Source organism: Geotrypetes seraphini, chromosome 4, assembly GCF_902459505.1.
Source record: "Geotrypetes seraphini chromosome 4, aGeoSer1.1, whole genome shotgun sequence".
Taxonomy (NCBI): Eukaryota; Metazoa; Chordata; class Amphibia; order Gymnophiona; family Dermophiidae; genus Geotrypetes; species Geotrypetes seraphini.
In genome coordinates, this window is record NC_047087.1 from 100421254 (window position 1) to 100447399 (window position 26146).

The 26146-nt window shown below is 45.0% G+C and overlaps 1 protein-coding gene across 2 annotated transcripts in view; it reads left to right on the plus strand.

Moving 5' to 3' along the window:
• The first annotated feature begins 280 nt into the window (after positions 1-280).
• The window catches only part of MAN1A2 (mannosidase alpha class 1A member 2), a 394344-nt gene continuing 368478 nt past the window's right edge, over positions 281-26146 (plus strand). Inside the window, exons 1-2 of one of the 2 annotated variants that reach the window (XM_033941127.1) lie at positions 281-493; positions 581-904. In XM_033941127.1, the coding sequence (XP_033797018.1) occupies positions 594-904 (311 nt within the window). In that variant the 5' untranslated portion in view covers positions 281-493; positions 581-593. Of the gene's footprint in view, positions 905-26146 lie in introns of both variants that reach the window. The other variant, XM_033941128.1, reaches the window with a different exon arrangement.

The following is a 26146-nucleotide window of genomic DNA, read 5'->3' on the forward strand; positions in this document are numbered from 1 at the left end:
GGGATAGCCTTTCAGTGTCCTGGACCTCTCTTTTCATCCTTTTTGTCGGCTACCCCCACAGCGTATTTTGTGCCGCTTCCTAGTCACTCTCTTTCTCCTTCCCAAGCTCCCTCGGGCTTGTCTCCTCTCCTTCTCCCTCAGAACCACATGACTGGCTGTTTCTCGAGCCACTCTGGGACTCTGGCCGTTGATTGGGTACTGTTTTTCGCGCCGATCCGCTGGATTGGCTGTTGACTGTTCCCTATCTGATTGGTTCCGAGCTTTCTCTGCAGCGTGAACTGCCTCTTCTCCCGATTTGCCCAGCTTCTTCCGTTCTTCCTCACGGCCCAGAGCCTCTCTCTGTTTTTTCCTTCTGCCGTGGCACCCTCTCTGCCTTTCCCCTTCCCGCCGCCCACAGCACTTCCGGGTTCGTGCAGGGGGGAAGATTGCCGGCTGCTCTCCCTGCTCGCTGCCGGCCCTGAGGGCAGCGACCGCCCCCTGGGAGGGGGGCAAGGTAAACTCCCCTCCATTTACATTTTTTCTTAATGTTTTTTTCTAGATGTGACATATGATGACAACACCTTTTTTTTTTTAAATCAAGATTATTTTTGTGAATGATGACCACTCCGGCTTTGCTGCCTCTCTCTGGCCGTAGAATACCCACTCTGAGTCTGGGTACGGCTTCCTTCCCACATCACAGGGCGACTCTGAGACTGTCTGAGAAATTTATCCTCCTCCTTATTCTTAGTGCCTTCATTACCCTGTGTTTTGGGGCATTCTTCTTCCTTCCTGACTCTTCAAAACACAAACGCTTTGACCTAGGTTTAGAGGATGTGCTAATTCCACACATTGATGCCAATAAAGGAGGTAAAAACCCAGGAAACTACCTGATCCATGGACAGGGTCACGATGAACACAGACACAGGTATCGTTTATTTAGATATTTGTAATTATCTAGCTGAATGCAAAATAAATTAGCTTCTTCCATGTCACAAAGCCTTTCATTTATTGGAATAAAGAGAGTTTCTTTTTTAATCTGTTTTTTTGCAGACTAGAGAGAATTTTGTTTGTAATTCAGAACGCTTGTTTTTATTTTGATCCAAAAGCAAAGGTTGCAGTAACAAAGATGCTTAATAAAAGGAATGTAGTATAGGTATAGTATATTTACCAGAAAATCTAATGGTTGTACTTACGATATTTGTGCAGGCATGGGCACTGCTGCTTATGATTATTTTTCATTCCTGTTCTCATCTGGTTTAGTTTTTCATATTTATTTATTTATTAATTACTCAGTTTAAGAATTGGAATTGCCAGTATTTAAAATGCAATGGCTTAGCCTTATATCTGACCAAATAAATTTTGCAGTTTAATGCTTTTATTATTATTTTTATTTGATACCTATACTTTGATTATTAGATGATCTGGAAACACCATAAGACAAAGAAGCCTAATGCACAAACAAACTCCAAGAGAGGAGTACTATAATACCTTTTTACTCTTAAATATAAAAGGCTTTGGGCTGGAACTATTTTTTTTTTACAGTTTATTGATGGAAACAAATTGCAGTCTTGTACTACTAGACACATATAACCTAAATCACACATTCCTATCCTCGGAAGGATATTGCTGTCTCTCCTGGAACTAGGAAAAAATACATACTGTAAAGGCTGGTAATTCATAAGTGCAAAGTGGTTATTCGGAAAAGATGTAGAAGACTATGGACAGGTGTTAAATGGTACAAATTTTTGCATGTGAAGGAAGTATTGGTTCATAACAGGAGGATGGACTGATAAGAGTCTTTGAACTATGCATAATTACATTCCAAGGTTTACAATTGTTGGTTAGTGAGCTTTTTCGTGCTGAGGACTTTGATTGCTGTTAAAATGTAAGCTACATAATCTGATGATTATTGCATTTTGGTGACTGGGCAGAATGTTGGGGATAGGAAAGCTGTGTACATCTAGCAATGCTAAAGAAATAAATAATAGTAGAAAGGGAGGAAGAGCACCTGTCCTGGGCACTTCGATTTCCCCTCAAGACAATGCTACTCCCTCTCTTGGCATTTGCCAACTCACCTTTAGGAGCTCCTTTTGCTCTCTTAGGGCTTCTTTTACTAAGAAGAACTAACAAATTAGTGTGTGATAAGGGCTGTGCAGCCCATAGGGTAGGTATACTGAGTACAGTGGGTTGTGTGGCATTTAGTGTATGCTGATCATTAGAGCATGCTGAATTCATTAGTGCACCTTAGCAAAAGTACTCCTTAATCAAAAAGTCTCTTTTTTTTTCTTTTCCCTATTAAAAGCAGATGACCACAGTGTAATCCCAAATCATCTGAATTACTGCAAGCCCCTTCATTATGCTCTCAATATCTCTATTGAGTGTGTGGTGCAGTGATTAGAGCTACGGCCTCAGCAACCTGAGGTTGCAGGTTCAAATTCTACACTGCTTCTTGTGACCTTTGGACAAGTCACTTACCGGTAATCCCCCATTGCCCCAGATACATTAGATAGAGTAAGAGCCCACCGGGACAGATAGGGAAAAATGTTTGAACACCTGAATATAAATCACCTAGGCTATAAGTTGTGTATAAATACTTAAATTGTGCTTAAATGTATATAAATACTTAAATAAAATAAAAATCTTCAACTAATCCAGAATACTATAATTCATATCCTTTATGGCACACAGAAATTTAATAATGTTCCTCTCTACTGTCAGAGCAGTACTTGGCTTCCTTTTCTTTTTAGGTTTAAGATTCTTATGCTGATGCACGATGCATTGGACTGACATATCTCTCAGATCTGCCTATCCTAACATTTATTCCTCTTCACTTAGATCTGCCCAGCAAAACGTATCCATTCCCTTCAGTTCCCTTGCTGTTCAACTATCTCTCCCTTGACCAGTGAACAGATCCTCTTATATGTCTGATTTGGACCCTCTTGCCTTTTATTTGGTGTTTATGTGCTGTTCAATCCCCCCTTGTTTAACTTTCTCCTGGGCTAGGTTGTAATCTGAATCATCCATTCCTGTCTTCTGTAATGTGTGTATGTTGGGGGAGGGGGGTTGGTATATCATCTTTCATCTTCCTTAGACACACAAAGTAGCTTAGAAACCTTGTGTATAAATGAAAGGTGATATATTAAATTGCCTGCAATTAATACAAACATTGTAGCTGGGATTGTTCATGATTTGAAGTCCTGGGACCATGAACTTTGTGGCTGGTTTTTAAGATCCTGGCTATGGTGTTTTAAAATATTGAAACTCAATGTCCCCCAGTATTTGAAAGATCATCTATATATCCTCCAGCTCATTGCTTGCGTATTTTACAAGTTCCTGGTCCCAAAGATGTGCATTTGAGAAGGGCCATAAAAAGGGTGTTCTTTTTTGCAATACTCCACATGACATACAATTTGTGCATTCTTTAATTATTTTTTTATGAGAGGCGTAAACCCTGTTGTTGTATTTTTGTTTGACCTTTCCAATAGCATTTATTAGTTATTTTATGGTTTGTATTGTAATCACCCTCAGCTGTCTAGATGGGCAGAGATAAACTGAAGGAAATATATCGGACCATTTTTACCACAGCTATAAAAGTGGCTTTCTTTTTTTTTTTTTTTTTTTTTTTTTCGTATTAATGATTATGTGCTAATGTTTCCAAATAGCACATGTCCATTAGTGCATGGGCCCTTACCACAATCCATTTTGTAGGCAGTAAGGGTTCATGCGCTAATAAGTTAGCACTTCAGCATTCCCATTTATTAAGTGAGGACTATAACCATATCCACTCTCTACTTCACATATGAATTAATGTGAGGGTCGGAGATCAATGTGTAGGTGCAACATCAGGCGTGCTTCTGTGACAAGGTGGAAAAAAGGGAAAGAGGAAATACTATTTTGAATACATATCGAGATGTGATTATACAAAAACGCAGAGAACCTTGTTAAAAAAACACAAGTAAACCTAAAAATTGAACCTAAAAAGAATAAGTTAATACACACTAGACTAAAAGGAGTAGTAAATGAAGGATGGGTGGAGGGAGTCAGGAGGTTTTTGAATTGAGGGAGAGGTAACAGCTTGGCATTTTTTTGGGGGGAGGAAGATAGGTTTGAGCAGTGCTGGGGAGCATATTAAAGGCACTGGCAACTAGACTTGTAACACAGGCCCATGTAGTGTGAGCTGTAAATGTCAAAGGAGTAGCCAGCATCTGCCCTGCATTTACCACATAGGCTGTGAACTTACTGCTTCTTAATGGCTCCTCTTGCAAAGCTGCGGTAAGCACTAAAGTGTACTTAACTGCAGTGTTAATGGGCTTACTGTGGCGTGCACTGAGGTGTCTCATGGTAATTTTGAATTCTACATGTGCGAGTTCTTTTTCTTCCCCCCGAAGAGGTCATGTCTGGGGAAGAGAGTGGATATGGTTATGGTCCTCAATTAGTACATGGAAATGCTGGTGTTAGCGCATGAACCCTTACTGCCTACAAAATGGATGGTGGTAAGGGGCCGATGCACTAATGGACATGTGCTATTTGGCAACATTAGCACATGCCCATTAATACGAAAAAAAAAAGAAAGTCACTTTTATAGCTGTGGTCAAAATGGCCTTGGCGCTTGGGAGAAAACCCCAAATAAGAGCATGCTAAAGCCACCTTTTTACTGCAAGGCCAATAGTAAGCAGCCTCCTTGGTAGTAAAGCCTTGTGTAATACAGCCTCTTGTTCTGAATCCATAGCACCGGAGATAAACCAGCTTGTGAGATTTTTTTTAAATTAGTTTACTTTTTTTATGTTAAAAATTACTTTAGGGCCCCTTTTGCAAAGCCGCGGTAACAATGCTGCCACGATAAAGGCACCTTACCCATTTATTTCCTGTGGGCTTTGGTGCACTTACCGTGGCAGCATTACTACCGTAGTTTAGTTAAAGGAACACCCCCCCCCTTTAGTGATAATTGGAAGTCTTGTCTCTTGCCATTTCATTTCAGCCACACTGAAACTTCTTGTAATGAATCATCCCTTTCTGCTCTTGCTATGGGCTTGCAAGCTTGTTATGTGGAATTGTAACTCTATAACAAAAATATAGTACTACTGTACTGAACTTGGGATAACTGGAACTCATAGAGGTGTAGTGCAGATTAGGGTTCCTTGTGATGAAAGCTGAGCTTAGTGGTGGTATGATGGAAGGTTGCCTGTAGTTAGTGCGTTTGTATATTGTGCATCTTTATGGAATGGACTCTTCTTGCTGTTTCTTGTCTTTTACCTTTGCGAGTCCTACTTTATCAACACTCCCGGTTCAAAACAAATGCCCTCTTTTACTAAGCTTTGGTAGAGGTTTCTATTGTGGCCCAGGACGCTAAGGCCCTGATTCTCCAAAATTGCGTCCCGATTTTAGGCAGCTGTAGACGTCCTACAGCTGTCTAATCAGCCAATCGGGATGCACGTTTTTAAAAAAAAAATGCTCCCCAGGCAGGCCGCCCGGGAGAGGCGTCCTATACTAAACACCGATTCTGTAACCGGCGTCTTTAGAGAATCGGGTTAAATTAGACGCGGCCGCTATACTTATGGCAGCAAGGGATCTCCCTGCTGCAATATGTATAGTGGCCGCGGTTGTTGCGGCCGCCTGTCCCATCACCGACAGGAGAATGCCTAACTCCTCCTGTCGGAACCCCGAGCCCCCTCCCCCCCAAACTCGTAATCGCCGACAGGAGGATGCCCAACTCCTCCTGTCGGAACCCCGGAACCCCCTCCCCCCCAAACTCGTAATCGCCGACAGGAGGATGCCCAACTCCTCCTGTCGGAACCCCGGAACCCCCTCCCCCCCCAAACTCGTAATCGCCGACAGGAGGATGCCCAACTCCTCCTGTCGGAACCCCGGAACCCCCTCCCCCCCAAACTCGTAATCGCCGACAGGAGGATGCCCAACTCCTCCTGTCGGAACCCCGGAACCCCCTCCCCCCCAAACTCGTAATCGCCGACAGGAGGATGCCCAACTCCTTCTGCCGGAAAGCCCAACGACCCCCCGCCCCAACTAATCTCCCTCCCCCAACTAACCTTTCAATGTTGGTCAGCTGGACGGGTCTTGCTGCTGTCCAGCCGACAGGTCTGCCTCGTGGAAATGAGACGGCACGCCCCTTCCCGGCCCATCCCCGCTAAATCTAAGGCCTGATTGGCCCAGGCTAGGCACCTTGGCCAATCAGGCCTTAGGATTAGTGGGGATGGGCAGACCCGCTATGCCTAAGGCCTGATTGGTCCAGGCTTCTACAGTCTGGGCCAATCAGGCCTTAGATTTAGCGGGGATGGGCCGGGAAGGGGCGTGCCGTCTCATTTCCACGAGGTAGACCCGTCAGCTGGACGGCAGCAAGACCCGTCCAGCTGACCAACATTGAAAGGTTAGTTGGGGGAGGGAGATTAGTTGGGGCGGGGGGTTGTTGGGCTTTCCGGCAGGAGGAGTTGGGCATCCTCCTGTTGGCGATTACGAGTTTGGGGGGGGAGGGGGTTCCGGGGTTCCGACAGGAGGAGTTGGGCATCCTCCTGTCGGCGATTATGAGTTGGGGGGGAGGGGGTTCCAGGGTTCCGACAGGAGGAGTTGGGCATCCTCCTGTCGGCGATTACGAGTTTGGGGGGGGAGGGGGTTCCGGGGTTTCCGACAGGAGGAGTTGGGCATCCTCCTGTCGGCGATTACGAGTTGGGGGGGGGAGGGGGTTCCAGGGTTCCGACAGGAGGAGTTGGGCATCCTCCTGTCGGCGATTACGAGTTTGGGGGGGGAGGGGGTTCCGGGGTTCCGACAGGAGGAGTTGGGCATCCTCCTGTCGGCGATTACGAGTTTGGGGGGGGGGAGGGGGTTCCGGGGTTCGGGGTTCCGACAGGAGGAGTTAGGCATCCTCCTGTCGGTGATGGGACAGGCGGCCGCTATACTTTATTGCAGCAGGGAGATCCCTTGCCGCGATCAGTATAGCGGCCGCGTCTACTTACAATGTAGACCAGCATTTTGCTGGCCTACATTTTAAGCGTCTCTTCCTCTACTAGGGAGACGCGTAGGGCCGCCTAAGTTCGCCTAAGGCCTGTAGGCGAGCTTAGGCATCTTGCGGGTCTCCCTAGGCTCCCGGAGGCGCCTTCAGGCCTGCCTGGGGAGCATTTTTTTTAAAAAAACGTGCATCCCGATTGGCTGATTAGACAGCTGTAGGACGTCTACAGCTGCCTAAAATCGGGACGCACTTTTGGAGAATCAGGGCCTAAATGCTCAAATTCCCATAGGAATTCTGTGAGCGTCACAGCAATGTCAGCATTTAGTGCTCTGGGCTGTGGTGGCAAAAGAGGGAAAGTTCACTAGTTTAAGAGCAGTCTAAAAAGAGGGTGTAGCCGAGCTGTGAACAAGCTCAGGATTGTTTTTATAACTTTATTTGTCAACTTAGTTGAATAATATTTTGCTCATACTGGTTTGTCTAATCTATTTTTTAGGTTTTTCTGATTTGGTAGGATCCTAAACTTACAGGGATTAATCAGTTTAAACAGATCCCATATTGGGTAAAATGTAATTACAGTTTTGTCAATTATTTAATCACTGGCTGAAACAATTTTGGGTGAGGTTGGCACTTAAAAATATTACAATTTTTAAAAATCATTTTATAATTATATACTGTATATTTTTGTCCTGGATTTAAAGTACTGGTAAATAGTAAGTTATATTTATTAGTACTTTAAGTCAAGAACAACAACAAAATTACCCCTTCTTTTATTAAACTGTGGTAGAGGTTTTTACTGGATCCCACAGCATGAAATGCTGCGATGCTCATAGTATTCTTATGAGCGTCGGATCATTTAGCGCTCTGGGCTGCAGTAGAAACCTCTACTGTGGCTTATTAAAAGAGGTTCTTAAAGCCTAATATCAGTAGGAGTCGGACCCAGACAGTAGAAAAATAGAGGGAGTCTAAGGTTTGGTGTAATGACTCTACTGTCCTGCTTAATCATGTTCTTTTACAGAAATCAAAATATATAAATATTTCAAAATTGATACATTGATTTACATGTTTAATGCAGTTAAGTTTTGGTTATTCTATAATGATATGGGGGTTATTTTTATGGAGCTTTATGGAAACTAAACTAAATCTTGAGTTTATAGATCGTGTCATCTCTATAAAAATAAAGCTCGACTTGGTTTATAGTAAATAAAATAGAAAAGAAACAATAAGCTAAAGACTTTACTATTTCGAAAATAGATAGGTTTTTAAATTTTTACAGAAAGTTTGAAGAGAACCTAGTTCTCTCAACCACAGAGGGATATCATTCCATAATTCAGTTATTTTAAACGAAAAAGATTTCCCCAGTTTGCCAGTAGAAACTATACCTTTCAGAGAAGGAAAAGACAACTTAAGATTTTTCATATTTCTAACCAGACCCAGTCTTTTAGAGTTCAAAGACAGAGGAATGAATAAAGGACAAATGCCAAATAAGATCTTAAAAGTTAAACAGGCACATTTAGGCCCTGATTCTGTATAGGACGCCCGGGAGAGGTGTCCTATTCAGAATCGGGCCTACACTAAACCCCGATTCTGTAACCGGCGTCCATGTTACAGATGCTGGTTAGAGAATCGGGTTAGATTAGACACGGCCCGCTACACTTATCGCAGCAAGGGATCTCTCTGCCGCTATAAGTATAGCGGGCCGCGGCCGCCTGTCCGATTGCCGGCAGGAGGGTGCCCAAACCCTCCTGCCAGAAGATGCCCCCCCGACACCACCGACCGCCCCCCCCCCCCAACGACACTACCGATCGCTGGCAGGAGGGTGGTCAAACCCTCCTGCCAGAAGATGCCCCCCCTGACACTACCGATCGCTGGCAGGAGGGTGCCCAATCCCTCCTGCCCAAAGACGCCCCCCTGCACTCTCCCCTCCCGTGCTAACAGCCCCCAAACCTCCACCCCACCAAACTAACCTTTTCTTTTGGCCAGACGGGTTTTGCCCATCCAGCCGGCAGGCCCGCCTCATCGAAATGAGGCAGGCCCACCCCTTCCCGGCCCATCCCGCCGAAGCCTAAGGCCTGATTGGCCCAGGCTCTAAAAGCCTGGACCAATCAGGCCTTAGGCATAGCAGGTCCGCCCATCCCCACTAAGTATAAGGCCTGATTGGCCCAGGTGCCTAGAGCCTGGGCCAATCAGGCCTTAGATTAAGTGGGGATGGGCGGACCCGCTATGCCTAAGGCCTGATTGGTCCAGGCTTCTAGAGCCTGGGCCAATCAGGCCTTAGGCTTCGGCGGGATGGGCCGGGAAGGGGCGGGCCCGCCTCATTTCGACGAGGCGGGCCTGCCGTCTGGACGGGCAAGACCCGTCTGGCCAAAAGAAGAGGTTAGTTTGGTGGGGTGGAGGTTTGGGGGCTGTTAGCGCGGGGGGGAGAGTGCGGAGGAGGTGCGTCTTCGGGCAGGAGGGATTGGGCACCCTCCTGCCAGCGATCGGTAGTGTCGGGTGGGGGCCATCTTCTGGCAGGAGGGTTTGGGCACCCTCCTGCCAGCGATCGTTAATGTCGGGGGGGGGGCGGTCGGTAGTGTTGGGGGGGGCATCTTCTGGCAGGAGGGTTTGGGCACCCTTCTGCCAGCGATCGGTAGTGTCGGGGGGGGGGGCGGTCGGTAGTGTTGGGGGGGGCATCTTCTGGCAGGAGGGTTTGAGCACCCTTCTGCCAGCGATCGGTAGTGTCGGGGGGGGCCATCTTCTGGCAGGAGGGTTTGGGCACCCTCCTGCCAGCGATCGTTAATGTCGGGGGGGGGGGCGGTCAGTAGTGTTGGGGGGGCATCTTCTGGCAGGAGGGTTTGGGCACCCTTCTGCCAGCGATCGGTAGTGTCGGGGGGGGGGGCGGTCGGTAGTATCGGGGGGGCATCTTCTGGCAGTAGGGTTTGGGCATCCTCCTGCCGGCAATCGGACAGGCGGCCGCAGCCCGCTATACTTATAGCGGCAGAGAGATCCTTTGCCGCAATAAGTATAGCGGCCGCGTCTACTTACAATGTAGACCAGCATTTTGTTGGCCTACATTGTAAGCGTCTCTTCCTCTACTAGGGAGACGCGTAGGGCCGCCTAGGTTCGCCTAAGGCCCGCTTAAGGCCCTTAGGTGAGCTTAGGCATCTTGCGGGCCTCCCTAGGCTCCCGGAGGCACCTTCAATATAGGCGGCCTGCCTGGGGAGCATTTTTAAAAAAAACGTGCATCCCGATTGGCTGATTAGACAGCTGTAGGATGCCTACAGCTGCCTAAAATTGGGACGCACTTTGTAGAATCAGGGCCTTAAAGTATATCCTGGAGAGTATCGGAAGCCAGTGTAGCCTGCAGCGGAGATACATGCTCAAATTTACCTTGGCTAAAAATCAACCTATAATATACTAGAAAAAATTCCACTATCACTTATTCAGAGAAATGCACTCAATTTTTAGCTTTAACGGGAAAAGGCCTCAGAAATGGAGCCTACGCACGGTTATAGACTGAATTGATCAAATTGATCAGCGTAGTTGTCACGCTCCTTGCTCCAGTCATCGGCCCACAAAAACCTGTTTATTTAACTTTATTTCTAAAATGCTTAAATCTTATTCTATCATAATAAATTATTAACTTTATGTTATTTAAAACTTAGCTTATGTTCTAAAGCATTTTTATGGGTTTTCTTTTTTATAAAGCATTTTTATGGGTTTTCTTTTTTATAAATTTTCATGCACAACTCTATATTCACTGAAAACAGTGCTGTAATTGTAACTTAGCTTCAAAGTGGTACGGATGCCTCCCACATATGCCAACGCGGCCAGCGTTTCACGGATCTATCAAAAAAACCACTGCGTCAGGGCCGGATTCAGGGCATTCCAACAAATATTTACATAAGAAAACAAACATATTCAATTATTATTCTTATCCAGAACCAAACAAAGGTAAAGAATCTTCACTACTTACTACACTGTGCTATTCAATCAGCTATTTTCAGAAAGAGCTCAAAATGGCGACAGTCTCTCTTTAAATCACCCAGGAGTGTACTGACATCATTTCCTGGAACTCTTAAAGGAATAGTCCCATTGTATTATACAGACCTTCAGAAAAAAGTTATCTCACCATAATCCCCTATTATAGGTTTATTAATAAAAATGTTGCCATTCCATATTCTTATTTAAACCGTTTGGGTACAAAGTTCCCAGACTGTAAATCCAACGCTGTTCACGTTGCGCTAAAAATCATCTAAAGTTCCCTCCCCTGTTGCCTGATTTAACTACTTCAATAATGACTGCCCGTAGTGACGTAAACTCATGATTTTTATCAATACAATGTTTTGCAAGAGGGGCACCCAAAATCCTATTCTTGATGTTACTTTTATGTTCAGCTAGGCGAATGTTAAATTTCCTAGATGTTTGCCCTATGTATATCAAATCACATGGGCATTTAATAATAATAATAATAATAATAATAACTTTATTTTTGTATACCGCCATACCCAAGGAGTTCTAGGCGGTTTACATTAGATTAACAAAAAATTACAAGTGGTTTAAAAACAATTGAACAATATTAGAGGCAAGCAATAAATAATACGTGGTTCGAAAACAATTGAACAATATTTGGAGCAAGGAGGTAGAATGAAGTTAGGAGAAGAGAGGGGGGTAGGTTAGGGGGGGGAGGGGGTGGGTAGGTTGGGAAAGGAGGTGGAAGGGGGGGAGGAGGAGATTGTTGTTCATTGGAGAGGGGTGTTAGGTGTCTTGTCCATGGAATAGGTGAGTTTTGAGAGATTTTCTAAACCCAAGGTAGGTGGGGGCCTCAAGGACAATTTGGGCTAGCCATGGGTTCAGTTTGGCAGCCTGGAAGGCAAAAGTTTTATCAAGGAATCTTTTGTAGTGACATAGTTTTAGGGAGGGGAAGGCGAAGAGTTGAATTCTGCGGGAGTACTTGTTTATGTGATTCAGATAGAAGTGAGGGTTTAAGTAGCTTAGGGATAGGCCAAATACTGTTTTATAGCAGAAGCAGGCAAATTTGAATAGGACTCTGGATTCAAAGGGTAGCCAGTGAAGTTTGTGGTAGAAAGGGGTGACATGTTCCCATTTTTTCAGGCCGAATATGAGGCGGACCGCAGTGTTCTGGATCATTTTGAGTCTTCTAATGGTTTTCTTCGTGGAGCTCAAGTAAATAATATTGCAGTAATCTAGTATGCTAAGGATGGAGGATTGTACTAGCAGGCGGAATGAGGTCTCGTCAAAGTATTTTTTAATGGTGCGGAGTTTCCATAGCACCGCGATGCATTTCCTAACTGTGATGTCTGTGTGTTTCTCCAGGGATAAATGTTTATCTAGTGTGACTCCCAGTATTTTTAAGGTTTGTTCGAGGGGGAAAGTAGGTCCTTTCACTTGAATTGTGGTGTCTTTGATTTTGTCGTTGGGGGTGGCTAGTAAGAATTTTGTTTTGTCGGGGTTTAGTTTTAGTTTGTAGGATAACATCCAGCGTTCAATCTGAGTGAGTATATTTGAGAGTGAGGTAAGAAACTCTGGTGTGAAATTGGTTAGTGGGATGACTATTGTGATGTCATCCGCGTAGATAAAGAATTTGAGTTTGAGGCTTTGCAGGAGGTTTCCTAGGGAGGTAAGGTAGACATTAAATAAGGTGGGGGACAGGGGGGAACCCTGTGGAACGCCACAGGAGTTGTCCCAGCTATATGAAAGAGAGTTGTTCTTAAACACCCTGTATGATCTGTTTCGTAGGAATCCATGAAACCAGTTGAGAACTTGGCCGGAGATGCCAATGTAAGCAAGGCAGTCTAGTAGGATGGTGTGGTCGACCAGGTCGAATGCACTGCTGAGATCAAGCTGGATGATCAGGGCACTAGAGCCCTGGCTGAAGAGTGTGTGAAGGTGGTCAAGTAAAGAGGCTATAATGGTTTCAGTGCTGTGATCGGAGCGGAAGCCTGATTGATTATCATTTAGGACATTAAATTTTTCCAGGTGTGTGGTAAGTTCGGCATTTACCATCCCTTCTGCTATTTTGGTGAACAGTGGGATACTAGCGATCGGTCTGTAATTGGATGGGTCATTGGGTGGTTCTTTCGTGTTTTTTATTAATGGGGCTATCGAGATGTGGCCCTGCTCTGTTGGGAAACTACCTGTGGATAGTAGGAGGTCTACCCATGCCAACATGTTGGCTTTGAAATGGATTGGCGCGGTTTTCATAATGTTTGGGGGGCAGGTGTCCAGTCTGCAAAAGGAGTTGGAGTACTTATTGTAATATTTGTTGAAGGTTTGCCAGTCTATAGTTTTGAATTGGTTCCAGCTTAGGTCTGTTCTGGACCCGAGGTCCGGATTAGACATGTCGGTGTTGGGGAGTATGGGAAAGTCCTCGTGGGGCTTGGCTAGGGCAGTTATAGATAACCTTAGTTTTTGTATCTTGTTGTTAAAGAAGTCTGCAAGGGTGTTAGTGGTTAGTGTGGATTCTTCATGATTAACAGTGAGCGTCTCAAGATTGTAAAGGTCGTTGACTAGTTTAAAGAGGTTGCTACTGTTAGTTGTGACATTTCCTATTTTATGGGTGTAGAAATTTTTTCGTTTTTCATTGATGAGGTGTTTGTAGTTTTTTAATTTGAGTCTCCAGGCCACTCTGTGTTTAAGGGCATATACCACCCCCTGTGTTTTACAGTTTGATGTGTGCTTCAAAACATATTCTTTTTTGTCCCCTGGATTACAGAATATTTGAGTACAAACCATAATCTCACACATTTGACATTTGACGCATGTGTGATGACCCAAATTACTGTTATCTGTATTAAAGAAAATACCTGATACTACTGAGGGACATAATATCTCTTTCAGGTTACGTGTCGTACGGTAGGCAATTCTTAGAGAGCAATCTTTGAAAACTCCAGAGATCTTCAATATCTCCCACCGTTTTTTGAGAGCACGAGTAATTTGGTAGCTATTCTTAGTGTATGTTAACACACATGTCACATTCTGTTCATGGGAAACTTGCATATCTCGTTGTTTAGGAGTCAGCAGAAATTCTCGATGGTTATAAGCCCTTTATAGGCTGCTGTTATAATTTTTAAAGGGTAACCACGTTTATGAAATTTCTCCTTCAGATTCTCTGCTTGTTTCTTGAATTCTGTATTAGATGTACAAATTCTACGTATTCTCAGGAATTGAGAAAATGGTAAGCTTTTTTTCAATGCACTTGGATGAGCACTAGTGAAATGTAAGGCAGAATTACAATCTGTGGGTTTAGTATACACTTTAGTGTGAAACTTTCCGTCTATAATTTCAATACACACATCCAAAAAGGATATGCTCGAGTTGTTAGAGGTATGCGTGAATTTAACTTTAGGGTGACACATATTCATATATGTAAGAAATTCAGTTAGTATTTCTATTCCATCATTCCAGATGACAAATATATCGTCAATATATCTTAGCCAAAGTTTGACATGTTCAAAAAAATGGGACTGGTAAATCCAATCTCGCTCAAACTTGTCCATAAAAAGGTTGGCAACCGATGGAGCCATGGTTATTCCCGTTGCTATACCAGACCTTTGATGAAAAAGGGTCTCTTCAAACATAAAGAAACTCTCACATAAGACTATATTGGCAAGTTGAAACAAAAATTCCGTAGGAACATCAGGACTCAACCTCTTATCCAGCGTAGCCCAAATAATATCTAGTGCCTCATCCTGCGGAATGCTGGTTTACAGTGAACATACATCAATAGTCACTAGTATAGAATGGCCCTCCGGATGGACATCAGCAATCTTTCTCAAAAATTCAGTTGTATCTTGTATATAAGAAGAAGTTTGTTTCACAAAGTCTTGTAAGAATTTATCAATATATATAGAAGATGCTTCCAGTAATGATCCACGGTTAGACACTATGGGTCCATCCAACGGAGCTTCCAACGATTTATGTATTTTTGGCAACAAATAGAAGATTGGAATCTTCGGATACAGCACATTAAGAAACCGGAACTCTTTCTTGGTCAGAAAACCTTTTTCTAGTGCCTGTTTCGTCAACACATTAATTTTGGCTTGTAGATGTTCAGTGCGTAGGGAAGTTCATATAAGTCCAAAGTAAGGTTCTACTAGCTTCATCCAGCACTGAACCCTCAATTCAATAAGGAAAAAAAAACTAGTCCCAAAAAGGAAAAGTCCTCAGAGTTATCCTTGAGACCTGGACTTTCAATCATATCGTCCTGTTTCTTCACCAGGCTTTTATATACTGTAGCTCTAAACAAACTTCAAAAATGAAAAGAAAGGCAATGCATTATTGCAGACTTGTTATTTCCAGCAATGGCTACTCTCCAGTCCTTCTCACTGTTGGGTAACAGAATTGCCGGTTCCCCTTAGTAAATGGCTTTAATAAGCTCCCGCAGAATCCCCACCCTTAGCTCTTCAGGGATCCTACCTCAATTCTGTAAGTCCCTTGGAGTATAACAGGAAACAGGGAAACTGCTCCACAAGCCCAAAAGAAAACTTCCTTCAGTTTCTCCCGGCTTTTGCACAGCTGGAGTGCAGCAACGTAATTAATGCTGAATGCTGCTGCAGCACTGCTCTCAGCTTGGTTTTTCAGTAGAACCAAAACTTTTGTGGCAGTATAGAAAAAAATAAAGTTATTATTATTATTATTATTATTATCTTGAAGATAGGCAGGAGGAATGTCTACTCCCTACTGCTAAACGAACTAGGGATAAAAGGGGTTGTCGGGGAAGATGAGGCCATAGCGGAGAGATTAAATGAATTCTTTGCCTCAGTCTTCACTATGGAGGATGTGGGTGAGTTACCGGTGCCAGAAATGGTATTCAATTCTGATGAACCAGAGAAACTCAAACAAAACTCTGTGATGCCGAAAGATGTAATGGATTAATTTGACAAATTGATAGGTAGCAAATAACCTAGACCAGTGTTCTTCAACCTTTTTACACCTGTGGACCGGCAGAAATAAAAGAATTATTTTGTGGACTGGCAAACTACTAGGACTAAAATTTTAAAATCCCGTTTACGCCCCATCTCCGCGAGCTCGGTTCCCGCAAACCATCTGATCCCATCTGCACAAGCCGTAATTATGATTTTATATTGAACGTATTTTATTAAAGTATAAAAAGAAACAATATTCTGAACAATTGTGATTTTATAAATACAAATATACAGAGCACGGACCAACAAAACCCCTGTCTCCCCTCCCCTTCACATATATCCCCTCTACTATCAAGAAAACTGAACAAGCCAAGTTATTATAGAATGCTACATAGAAATATCATGCTAACAGAATACTGCAGTCCCCAGTTATGTCTCTAGCAGGATATATAATTCAAATCTGATATATTCTAATGACAAAATAGAAATAAAATTATTTTTTTCTACCTTTTGTTGTCTCTGGTTTCTGCTTTCATCTTCTTTTCACTCTTTTCCTTCCAGCATCTGCCCGCTCCATCCAATGTCTGCCCTCTCCCCATTCCATATGTATCTGACTTTTTTCTATGCCCCTCTTCCTTGTCCATCCTCCTCTCTCCTTTCATTCATTCCAGCTTCACTGCCGTCTTCATTTTTATCTCTCCTACACCAGATCTAGCATCTTTATCCGTCTCTCATTTCTCTGCTGACCCCCTTTCCAACATCAATGTCTCTCTACTTTCTCATTCCTCTCTCTCCCCTTTCTCTCATCTGATCTCTCCATTCCACCCTGACCCCCTTCCCCTCCTGTAATCTCCCTGCCAGCTGTTTCCTTCCTTTTTTCTTTCTCCCTACCCTCCTTCCTTTTTTTTCCTTCTCCCTTCCCTCCTCCCTCTATCCAACATTAACTCTTCCCATCCCTTTCCCTCCTCCCCTCCCAGCAGCATCTCTCCTTCTTCTCCCTTCCCTCCTCCCTCTATCCAACATTAACTCTCTTCCCATCCCTTTCCCTCCTCCCCTCCCAGCAGCATCTCTCCTTCTTCTCCCTTCCCTTCTCCCTCTCTCCAACATTAACTCTCTTCCCATACCTTTCCTTCCTCCCCTCCCAGCAGCATCTCTCCTAACTCCCTTCAAGTCCAGTAACAGCTCTCCCTTTTCCAGACCTTCCCAGCCTCCTACAGTGGCTTCCTCCCCTTCCAGCAGCTCTCGGTACTTGCCTGCAGGAAGTTGCCGGTAAATCACTTCCCTGGCAAATTGGAGAGCTGGTGGGAGGGGAGACAGCTACTGTGAAGGCTCCCCAGGATCTTGTTCGCACACACTGACCATCTCCCTCCACCTGCACCTGAATCTGCAGCTCTCTCCGGTCTAATCGCAACTTCCCCGCGGCCCTCTTCAGCAACTCGGCAGGGGTGGCGATCAAGACACACTGCCGACGTCAGGACCTTCACTCTCTGAGTCCCGCCTATTTTGTTTCAACTTCCTGTTTCCGAACAGGCGAGACTCAGAGAGGGAAGGCCCCGACGTTGGCAGCCTGTCTTGATCGCCTGAGGCTGGGAGGAACCGCAGTCGGCAGGAAATTTAACTGCCGACTGGATCTCGCTGGCCCTGTGCGGACCGGCAGAAATTTTCTGCGGACCGGCACCAGTCCGAGGACCAGCGGTTGAAGAACTGTGACCTAGACTGCATAGTATACATCCCAGAGTATGGATAGAATTGAAAAATGAACTTGCAGAGCTATTTTTAGTAATGTCCTATTATGGATTAAGAACTGGTTGAAAGACAGAAAACAGAGTAGGTTTAAATGGTCAATATTTTCAATGGAGAAGGGTAAATAATAAGGTTAAATGACTACTATGCAAGTTGCTATGCAAGGAAAAAACTTAAATCTATCCCACCAATAACCCTTGCTATATTTCACTATTCATTGAACAATTTCATTGACTTCCTCATTTTAGACTGCATATACCCGGATTGTTTAAACACAAAGGGAAAAAGCCTCGGATCCCTGCACACTGCCAGAGCAAATGTTGTGGTCGTGCTAAAGAGGGAAATTGCTTCACTGGCTTAAAAACCCCTTGGTTAGATTCCCACTTTTCTTAACAAATCTAATCAATTACGATATGCTTTCAACATTTTTAGCGGGGAAACACTTATCTTTTGTTAGTGCTTATTTTGCTTTTTTGCTGCTGCTGCTGCCGCATTCAATACCGGACTTATGCTGTTAAATCCTGCCGATTGACTCTTTGCCGACAAGGCATGCTGCTGTTTCGCTCTCTGGCTGCGTCAATCTTAATGTGTCTTGGCATATATGCTCTGTGCTCGTGTGGCCGTGGCTACATTACAACAATATGGATTGTCTGGAATTAAAGATAGTCTTATATATTCATTAAACTTTGGAGATGTTAGAATCAATCTAGGGCAGTGGTCTCAAACTCAAACCCTTTGCGGGGCCACATTTTTGGATTTGTAGGTACTTGGAGGGCCGCAGAAAAAAATAGTTAATGTCTTATTAAAGAAATGACAATTTTGCATGAGGTTAAACTCTTTATAGTTTGTAAAACTTTCCTTTAACAGTTTTACCTTATGCAAAATTGTCATTTCTTTAATAAGACATTAACTATCTTTTCTGCGGCCCTCCAAGTACTCTATTTTTTCTGCAGCACTCACATTTAAAGTTTAATATCTTTTCTTTCTCAAAACTGGCACATTTCTATTACTAAATTGAAAATAAAATCATTTTCCTACCTTTGTTTGGTAATGTCATCAGTCTCTGGTTGCACTTTATTCTTCTGACTGTGCATCCAATATTTCTTCTCTTCTTTCAGCCTCCTGTATGCTTCCTCTCCTCCAGACCTCATTCCCTCCCCCAACTTTTTCTTTCTTTTTCTATGTCTGTCTTTCTCTGATTCCTTGTCCCATTTTTTGCTTTTGTTTCTGGCTCCTTGTCCCCCCCTTCTTTCTTTTTTCCTTCTGGCTCCCTGTCCCCCCCCCTTCTTTCTTTTTTCCTTCTGGCTCCCTGCTCTCCCCTTCTTTCTTTCTTCCTTCCTGCCCTCCCCCATGCCACCGCCGCCGGGGAATAGGCTGCTGCTGCTGCCGCCATTGGGAACAGGCCGAGATCTCCACGGGGCTGACCAACTCTCGCCGCCCGACGTCAATTCTAACGTCGGAAAGGACGTTCTGGGCAGCCAGGCAGCGATTGGCTAGCCAGAACGTCCTCTCGACGTCAGAATTGAGGTTGGGCGGCGAGAGAAGCAGGGAGATCAAAGAGCATGGTGCCGGCGGTGAGAAGGGAAGGGAAGCAGTTGGGCACCCCTGCTCTAGACGAGCCGCGAGCCGCACTCTAGGAAGAACAGTGGAGGGTGACCAGCTGTGCGGACCGCCCCCCCCCCCCTTGGTACGCCACTGGAGCAGCAGCGTGTCTGGCCGGCTCATTCCATTCAAAGCCGTGGGTAGCGGCTCCTTGCGAGATCCGTGCCTGCGTCTGAAGCCTCTCTGATGTTGTGATATCAGAGAGGCTTCCGATGCAGGAGTGAATAGCGCAAGGAGCCGCCAACCCGCGGCTTTGAACGGAACGAACCGGCCAGACCCGCTGCTGCTCCAAAAGGAAGGGAATGATCCAGTCCAGACTGCGGGCTGCAAATAAAACTTGGAGAGCCACATGTGGCCCGCGGGCCGCGTGTTTGAGACCGCTGATCTAGTGCATTTGAGATTTTTGAATTTCCCATAGTGTCAATTACTTTCAGCAGAGGTACTGTTGAGAAAATATTTCAAGGAAGTACTGTCCCTATCTAATTATGAGATTGCTATTACTAAATATTATTATTTACCCCAAAAAGTTTTCAATAGGGGGTAGAGGTGAAGGATTTATTATCTGATAGAGAGCAGCAGGCTGCAATGGCTAATTTGACAGATTTTTTGGAAACTACTCAAGATATCTCCACCCGTTCAACCCTTCTGGTTTCTTTAAATAAACAAGATAAAGTTACCATGTTGAGAAATTATTTTAAGAAAAAAGATTATTTTGTGGTAGGAGACTTCAGATTTTGCCAGATGTTTCAAGAGCTACCAAGGTTAGAAGGAAGCAATGTTTGCAACTTAAAAGAGTTTTGGTTCTTGGAGTAACTGTTTTCTTAAAATTCCTATCAAAATGTTTATAATAATAATAATAACTTTATTCTTCTACTAGTGTTTTAGCCCGTTACATTAACGGGTGCTAGAGTAGATGTCTGTCTGTCTGTTTTGTTTTTTTTAATTTGTCTCTCTCTCCTTGGACGCTGTCATTCTTTCTGTCTGTGTCTTTCCCTGGCCCCCTGTCTGTCTATCTTTATTTCTAACTCTATCCTCTTTCCTCAATCCTGCATGTGGCCTTTTTTCTTTCTCCTCCCCACTTCCTTCCAACGTCTGCTCCCCCTGTCCTCCACACTTCCATTCGGTGTGTCTCCCTCTCTCTACCCCTTCCATCTACTGTTCACCCTCTGTCTTGCCCCTCTCTTCTCTTTCCATCCAGTGTCCGCCCTCTCTCTCTCTGTTCCATATGGCCTCTCTCCATCTCCTCCTTCCTTTTCCCTTGATCTGGCATACCTTCCTCCTTCTCTCCAAGCCATTCTCTCCCCCTCTGCTCCCTTTCCTCATTTAACTACTTCATTGGTCAGCAGCAGCATTCACAATTCATTGCTGTTGCTGGCTTCAGGTCTTTCTCTCTGGCCGGTCCTGTCTTAATGAAAACAGGAAGTAGGCATGGCCGGTCCTGTCTTAATGAAAACAGGAAGTAGGCAGGACCGGCCAGAGAGGAAGGGCTGAAGCCAGCAACAGCAGCGAATTGTAAACGCTGCTGTTGCCTGAAGCACCCGAGGCAGACGCTTCTCTCCCAGCGAGATGACTTTAATATCAAACCTCCCTCCAGCGTTGGCAGCCGCAGCACGCTAAACAGGCTGCTTCGGGCTTTCTTCTGCCGTTGAGTCCCTCTGTCGCGTCATTGATGATGTCATCAGTGATGCGGCAGAGGGACTCAACTGCAGGAGAAAGCCTGAAGCAGCCTGTTTAGCGTGCTGCGGCTGCCAACGCTGGAGGGAGGTTTGATATTAAAGTCATCTCGCTGGGAGAGAAGCGTCTGCCTCGGGTGCTTCAGGCAACAGCAGCGTTTACAATTCGCTGCTGTTGCTGGCTTCAGCCCTTCCTCTCTGGCGGGAGGTTTGTGCCGGTATGTCCCTCCCCCTCCAGTAGTGTGCAGCACTTTGCACGGCGCATCCTCTCACGATCCTGGGTCGGCCACACGCTTGTGCTGGGGACTCATACAGTCCAGTCCTTCCGGCGAGTGTAGGGAAGTGCTGGGGATTCGCGCATGCGCACTCATGCGGCCACGGAACTACTGATCATGGAAGCACACAAATAGGAGTGCGCATGCGCGAGTTAGCCTTTTATTATATAGGATACCGCCACAATCTTGCGACTTCTAGGCGGTTTACAATCAAGAGTGCTGGACATTCAGCGAACTACAATAAGTAGATATTCAGAGGAAATACAGAGATCAGAGACCTCAGGAGGCAATAGTATAGAAATACAATTTGCTGAGCGAAAATGTAATATGTACATTTTAGTAGGTAATGTCCGACAGGACCTGTTGGGGATAAATAGCAACGTAAAGTTACGATAAGATGAAGATAGCAGATTATATTTATAGCTTGATTTATATTTAGTAGCTTGATGATTTAAAAAAAGTCTTAAGACCTTCTTATTTGGAAAAGCCTTTGGGATGGAATATTCAAGGTTATTGTTGTCTGAATTAAGAACTAAAAATAATTTATGGTATATTTTGATGAAATTTGTTTTAGTGTTAATGATTTATGTTTGGTTGCTATTGATTTTATGTATGTCTGTTGTAATCCACCCAGAATGGTAGATAGTGTGGAATAGACAATTTAAAAATAAATATTTGGAGAAATATTGTGCATGCTTAAGTGCCTGTTCTTAAAAGCATTTTGTATAGTCTCCTTCATTTTGGAACTTTTTCATGGGCAATTTTGCATAAGTATTACTTAATTGCTAGATGATATGGCTTAAACAAATATCTTAACAGAAAACCTCCAGACATGTTGATAAGAAAAGCAAAATTATTTCAATTCATATATGAAATGTAGGTGTCCTTAATTTAAAAGCTCTCATTTATTTTGATACCTGACAAAGCTGGAATTTATTTCAACATTATCTGAAGCTTTATAAACATAATTTCTAAGTTGGTCAATGTTGTATTTGTTTGTAATATACCTTTCCTTTTACAAAGCCGCTCTAACGGCTTCCTCTGCAGTAACTGTCCTGAAGCCCCTAGGAATTTAAAGGACTTTTGCAGCGCAGCAACCACTAGTGTGGCTTTGTAAAAGAGGGGGATAATTATGCACAGAATTGGCGTGGTAAGTGCTCTGCACCATTGTGGAAAGCCACTGGTTTGATCCTTTGGGGTCTTCTGTTTTTTGAGTGAGCTAGGAAAACTGTGCAGGCAACATTCACAAAATCTAGGGAGAAGGTCATTGTTTTAACAGTAATGCTCCAAGGTCCTTGATTGCAGAGTTCCAGAAGTAGCCCTGGAACCTTGCCCCAGTTTGAGAATGTCAGTGTAATGACCAGACTAGGGAACTGATGTACTAACCTGTAGATTTTACAAGTTAGCACAAGTTTGCTATATAAACAAATGCTCTCTGTAGCACACTTAATGAGAAACTTTGCTATAGCACCTGACAGTAAAATATAACTTTTTAAAATGTATTTTTTTTGTGGAATTTGACATACAAAGATGTGTTCATATGATTTTTGATTGGTTCTTCGTTAATCTGTTTTGTGTGACATTGCATGACAGCAGTTTAGTATGTTCAGAATTCCAGTAAAATTTTGCACATACACTATATGCAAGGAGCTAATTTCTGGGAAAAAAAAGATTCAAAATAATAGAATTTCATTGTTATGTTTTGGGGTATGTTTGTGCACTTTTTGGCCATTGGTCCCCATTTTGAAAAAAATGTAGCATTTTTGTTAGCGCTGTCTTTCCTTCTTCCTCCAGCAGTCCAGTATCCTTCCTGCCTACCTTCCATAGGCTACCAGCAGTGCTAGCATGTAAGGCCGAACACTGCTGACCAGCTAGGTGGCTCCAGAATGATTCTGTAACCAGTGCCTGTGAGTGACATGGGCGCCAGTTAGGGAATTGGGGGGGGGTATTAGGTGTCTATCCCTTAAGGCAGATGCAGTTCTGTATAGGACACCGGTGTGATTTTCAGTTGCTTTTTAGGCTGCTGCTAAGACCAGTATCCTATACAGAATTGGCCCCTAAATGTGCTCTTGCTTACTACTTGGATAGGACCAAGCTTCACAGAACTTCCTATTATTTGATCCTAATAGACCAGGAATTCCTATCTCCAAGAGAATTATCTCCACATGGGTCAACCAGAATTTTAGGTTGGCCCATGTGCCTAAGGCCCCTCCCATGGGCGGGGCCTTAGATGCCTGGGCCAATCAGGTCCTGGCCCCTCCCCTGTGCATCCCACAATGCACCAGGAAGGGACAGGCCCGCCATTCTGATGGAGGTAGGCCGGCTGGAAGGAGGACCCATTCGTCCATCCAACTTACAAAGTTAGAGAGGAGTTGGGTATTGTTAGGACGGCTTTAAGTGGGGGTACAGATGTCTGGGGGGTCTGCTCGATCTACATAGGGGGGTGTTCTAGGCAGGAGGGATTGGGCATCCCTCCTGGCCGCTTCCGTTCTGAAGGGGTGGGGGGGTGTTCCGGACAGGAGAGATTCAGGGGAGGGGGGTTCTGGCAGGAGGGATGCCCAATCCCTCCTGCCAGTAGTCTTCGTAGGGGGGTGGGGATGGGCTGCTGCTAATCACAGCAGGGAGATCCCTTGCCACGATAAGCTAACAGGAACCCGATTCTCTAACTGGTGTCTGTAACATGGACATCGGTTAGAGAATCGGGTTCATTTTAGGTGGGCTTAGGCACAATTTTGTATAGGACACCTGTCGGTTTCTGAGACCGGGCATTCTGTACAGAATCCGGCCCTGTGTGTAACCATAAATCATTGTAAACCATAAATCATTGTAAATCATTGTAAACCGCATAGAACTTCACGGTCCTGCGGTATATAAACTGTTATTATTATTATTATTATAAATGCATCTGTGTCTGTGTTTCTGCATATCTGTGATTAGGAATGGAGGTGAGAGGGAAATGCAGTTTGAGAGGTGCAATTCCTTAATTGCCATGTTACAGTTAATTTGTGTATGTATACTATAGCTGTTGGGACCGCTTTTCCTATAAAAATGTATTGGAACATTTATTTTTTCAGAGGGTACATTTCTCTAACACTCCCTACTGCATGTAGAAACTTCACTTATACAGCAGAGAAAATTCCTTCTGATCACCACCTCCCTTTTTGTGGCTAGAACTTTCAGGATGAACATCCGTTTTACAAACTGAAATGTCGAGATTATACACAGTCATAAGATGAACAGTTCTTGCCAAAAGGTGTGGGGAAGGAGCCCTACTGTATAACTGACATCAAAATCCTATATAATAAACATAGTAACATAGTGAGCGGCTCTGATTTACACGATAGTATGACGCATGACCTTTTTTGGTTGGAACGTTGGTCATCTACCTGGCAGCTGGGCTTCAACGCCAAGAAATGCAAGGTCATGCACCTCGGCAGTAGGAATCCTTGCAGAACTTACACCTTAAATGGTGAAACCTTAGCTAGGACTGTAACAGAACGAGATTTGGGAGTTATCATCAGTGCAGATATGAAAGCTGCCAATCAAGTGGAGAAGGCTTCATCTAAAGCAAGACAAATGTTAGGTTGTATCCGCAGAAGCCGGAAGCCTGAGGTCATCATGCCGTTATACAGAACCATGGTGAGACCACATCTGGAATACTGTGTGCAATTCTGGAGGCCACATTACCGTAAAGATGTGCTAAGAGTAGAGTCAGTTCAGCGGATGGCCACCAGGATGGTCTCGGGGCTCAAGGATCTCTCATACGAAGAGAGGCTGAACAAGCTGCGGCTCTACTCTCTCGAGGAACGTAGGGAGAGGGGAGACATGATTGAGACATTTAAATACATCTCCGGACGTATCGAGGTGGAAGAAGATACTTTCCTCCTCCAGGGACCCTCAGCCACAAGAGGGCATCCGCTTAAACTGAGGGGCGGGAAATTTCATGGGGACACCAGAAAGTATTTCTTCACCGAAAGAGTGGTTGATCATTGGAACAAGCTTCCAATACAGGTAATCGAGGCCAACAGCATGCCAGATTTTAAGGATAAATGGGATGCCCAAGTGGGATCCTTAAGAGGGTGGAGTTAAGGATGGGTCATTAGGAGAGGGATCTCCAGGAGAGCAGACTCAGGGGGGTGGGTCTGTGAAGTGGGCAGACTTGATGGGCTATGGCCCTTATCTGCCGTCATTTTTCTATGTTTCTATAAAACTCTAAGTGCGCATGCGCACTTAGAGTTTTGTGATTCCTGGCTCCGTGAGGTGTGCCTCCGTGCCGAATTCGATTTTTAAACACAGAGGCAGGCCAGAACACGGAGCAACTCCCCCCTCGCCGTCACTCACCGCCAGAGTGCCGCCCTACTGCTGCCGCTGATTCGGGGGGGGGGGGCACAGGCGCACCTGCAAGCATCTTCTTCTCACCCTCCTCCCTCTTGCCTGCTCACCCACCTGCCGTGGCTCCTCTCTCGAACGGGCCGGGGACCACAGCCAGCCGCCAATCGCCTCCACGAGCGAAGTGAGGATCCGGCCCGGGCGGCGCAAGTCTGCAGATGTGTGCGCACAGATGAAGCTTCTCTGGGGTGGGGGGGGGGGGTGAAACGGCAAGCAACGGCGAGGAGGGAGTGGGAGCAGTCCGCAGAGGCTGTCGTTGCCTGCAGGCCACGCCGTCTTCAGGCGGATGTCAGTGGAGGGCATACAAAAAAGAACGGAGGTAAGGGTTGCTGATGGACATGGGAAGAGGTGCTGATGGACGGGGGGGGGGGGCAGAAAAGGAAGGGAGGCCTACTGCTGGACAGGGGGAACAGAAAAGAGGTACTGCTGGACAGGGGAAGAGGTGCTGATGGACCGGGGGGGGGGGCAAAAAAAGGAAGGGAGGCCTACTGCTGGACAGGGGGGGCAGAAAATGGAAGAGAGGCCTACTGCTGGACAAGGGGAGCAGGAAAGAGGTGCTGCTGGACAGGGGGGAGTTAAAACAAAGGGAGAAGGACTGCTGCTGGATAAGGGGAGCAGTGAAGGGGTGGTGGTGGACACAGGGGAAGAAAAAGGAAGGGAGAA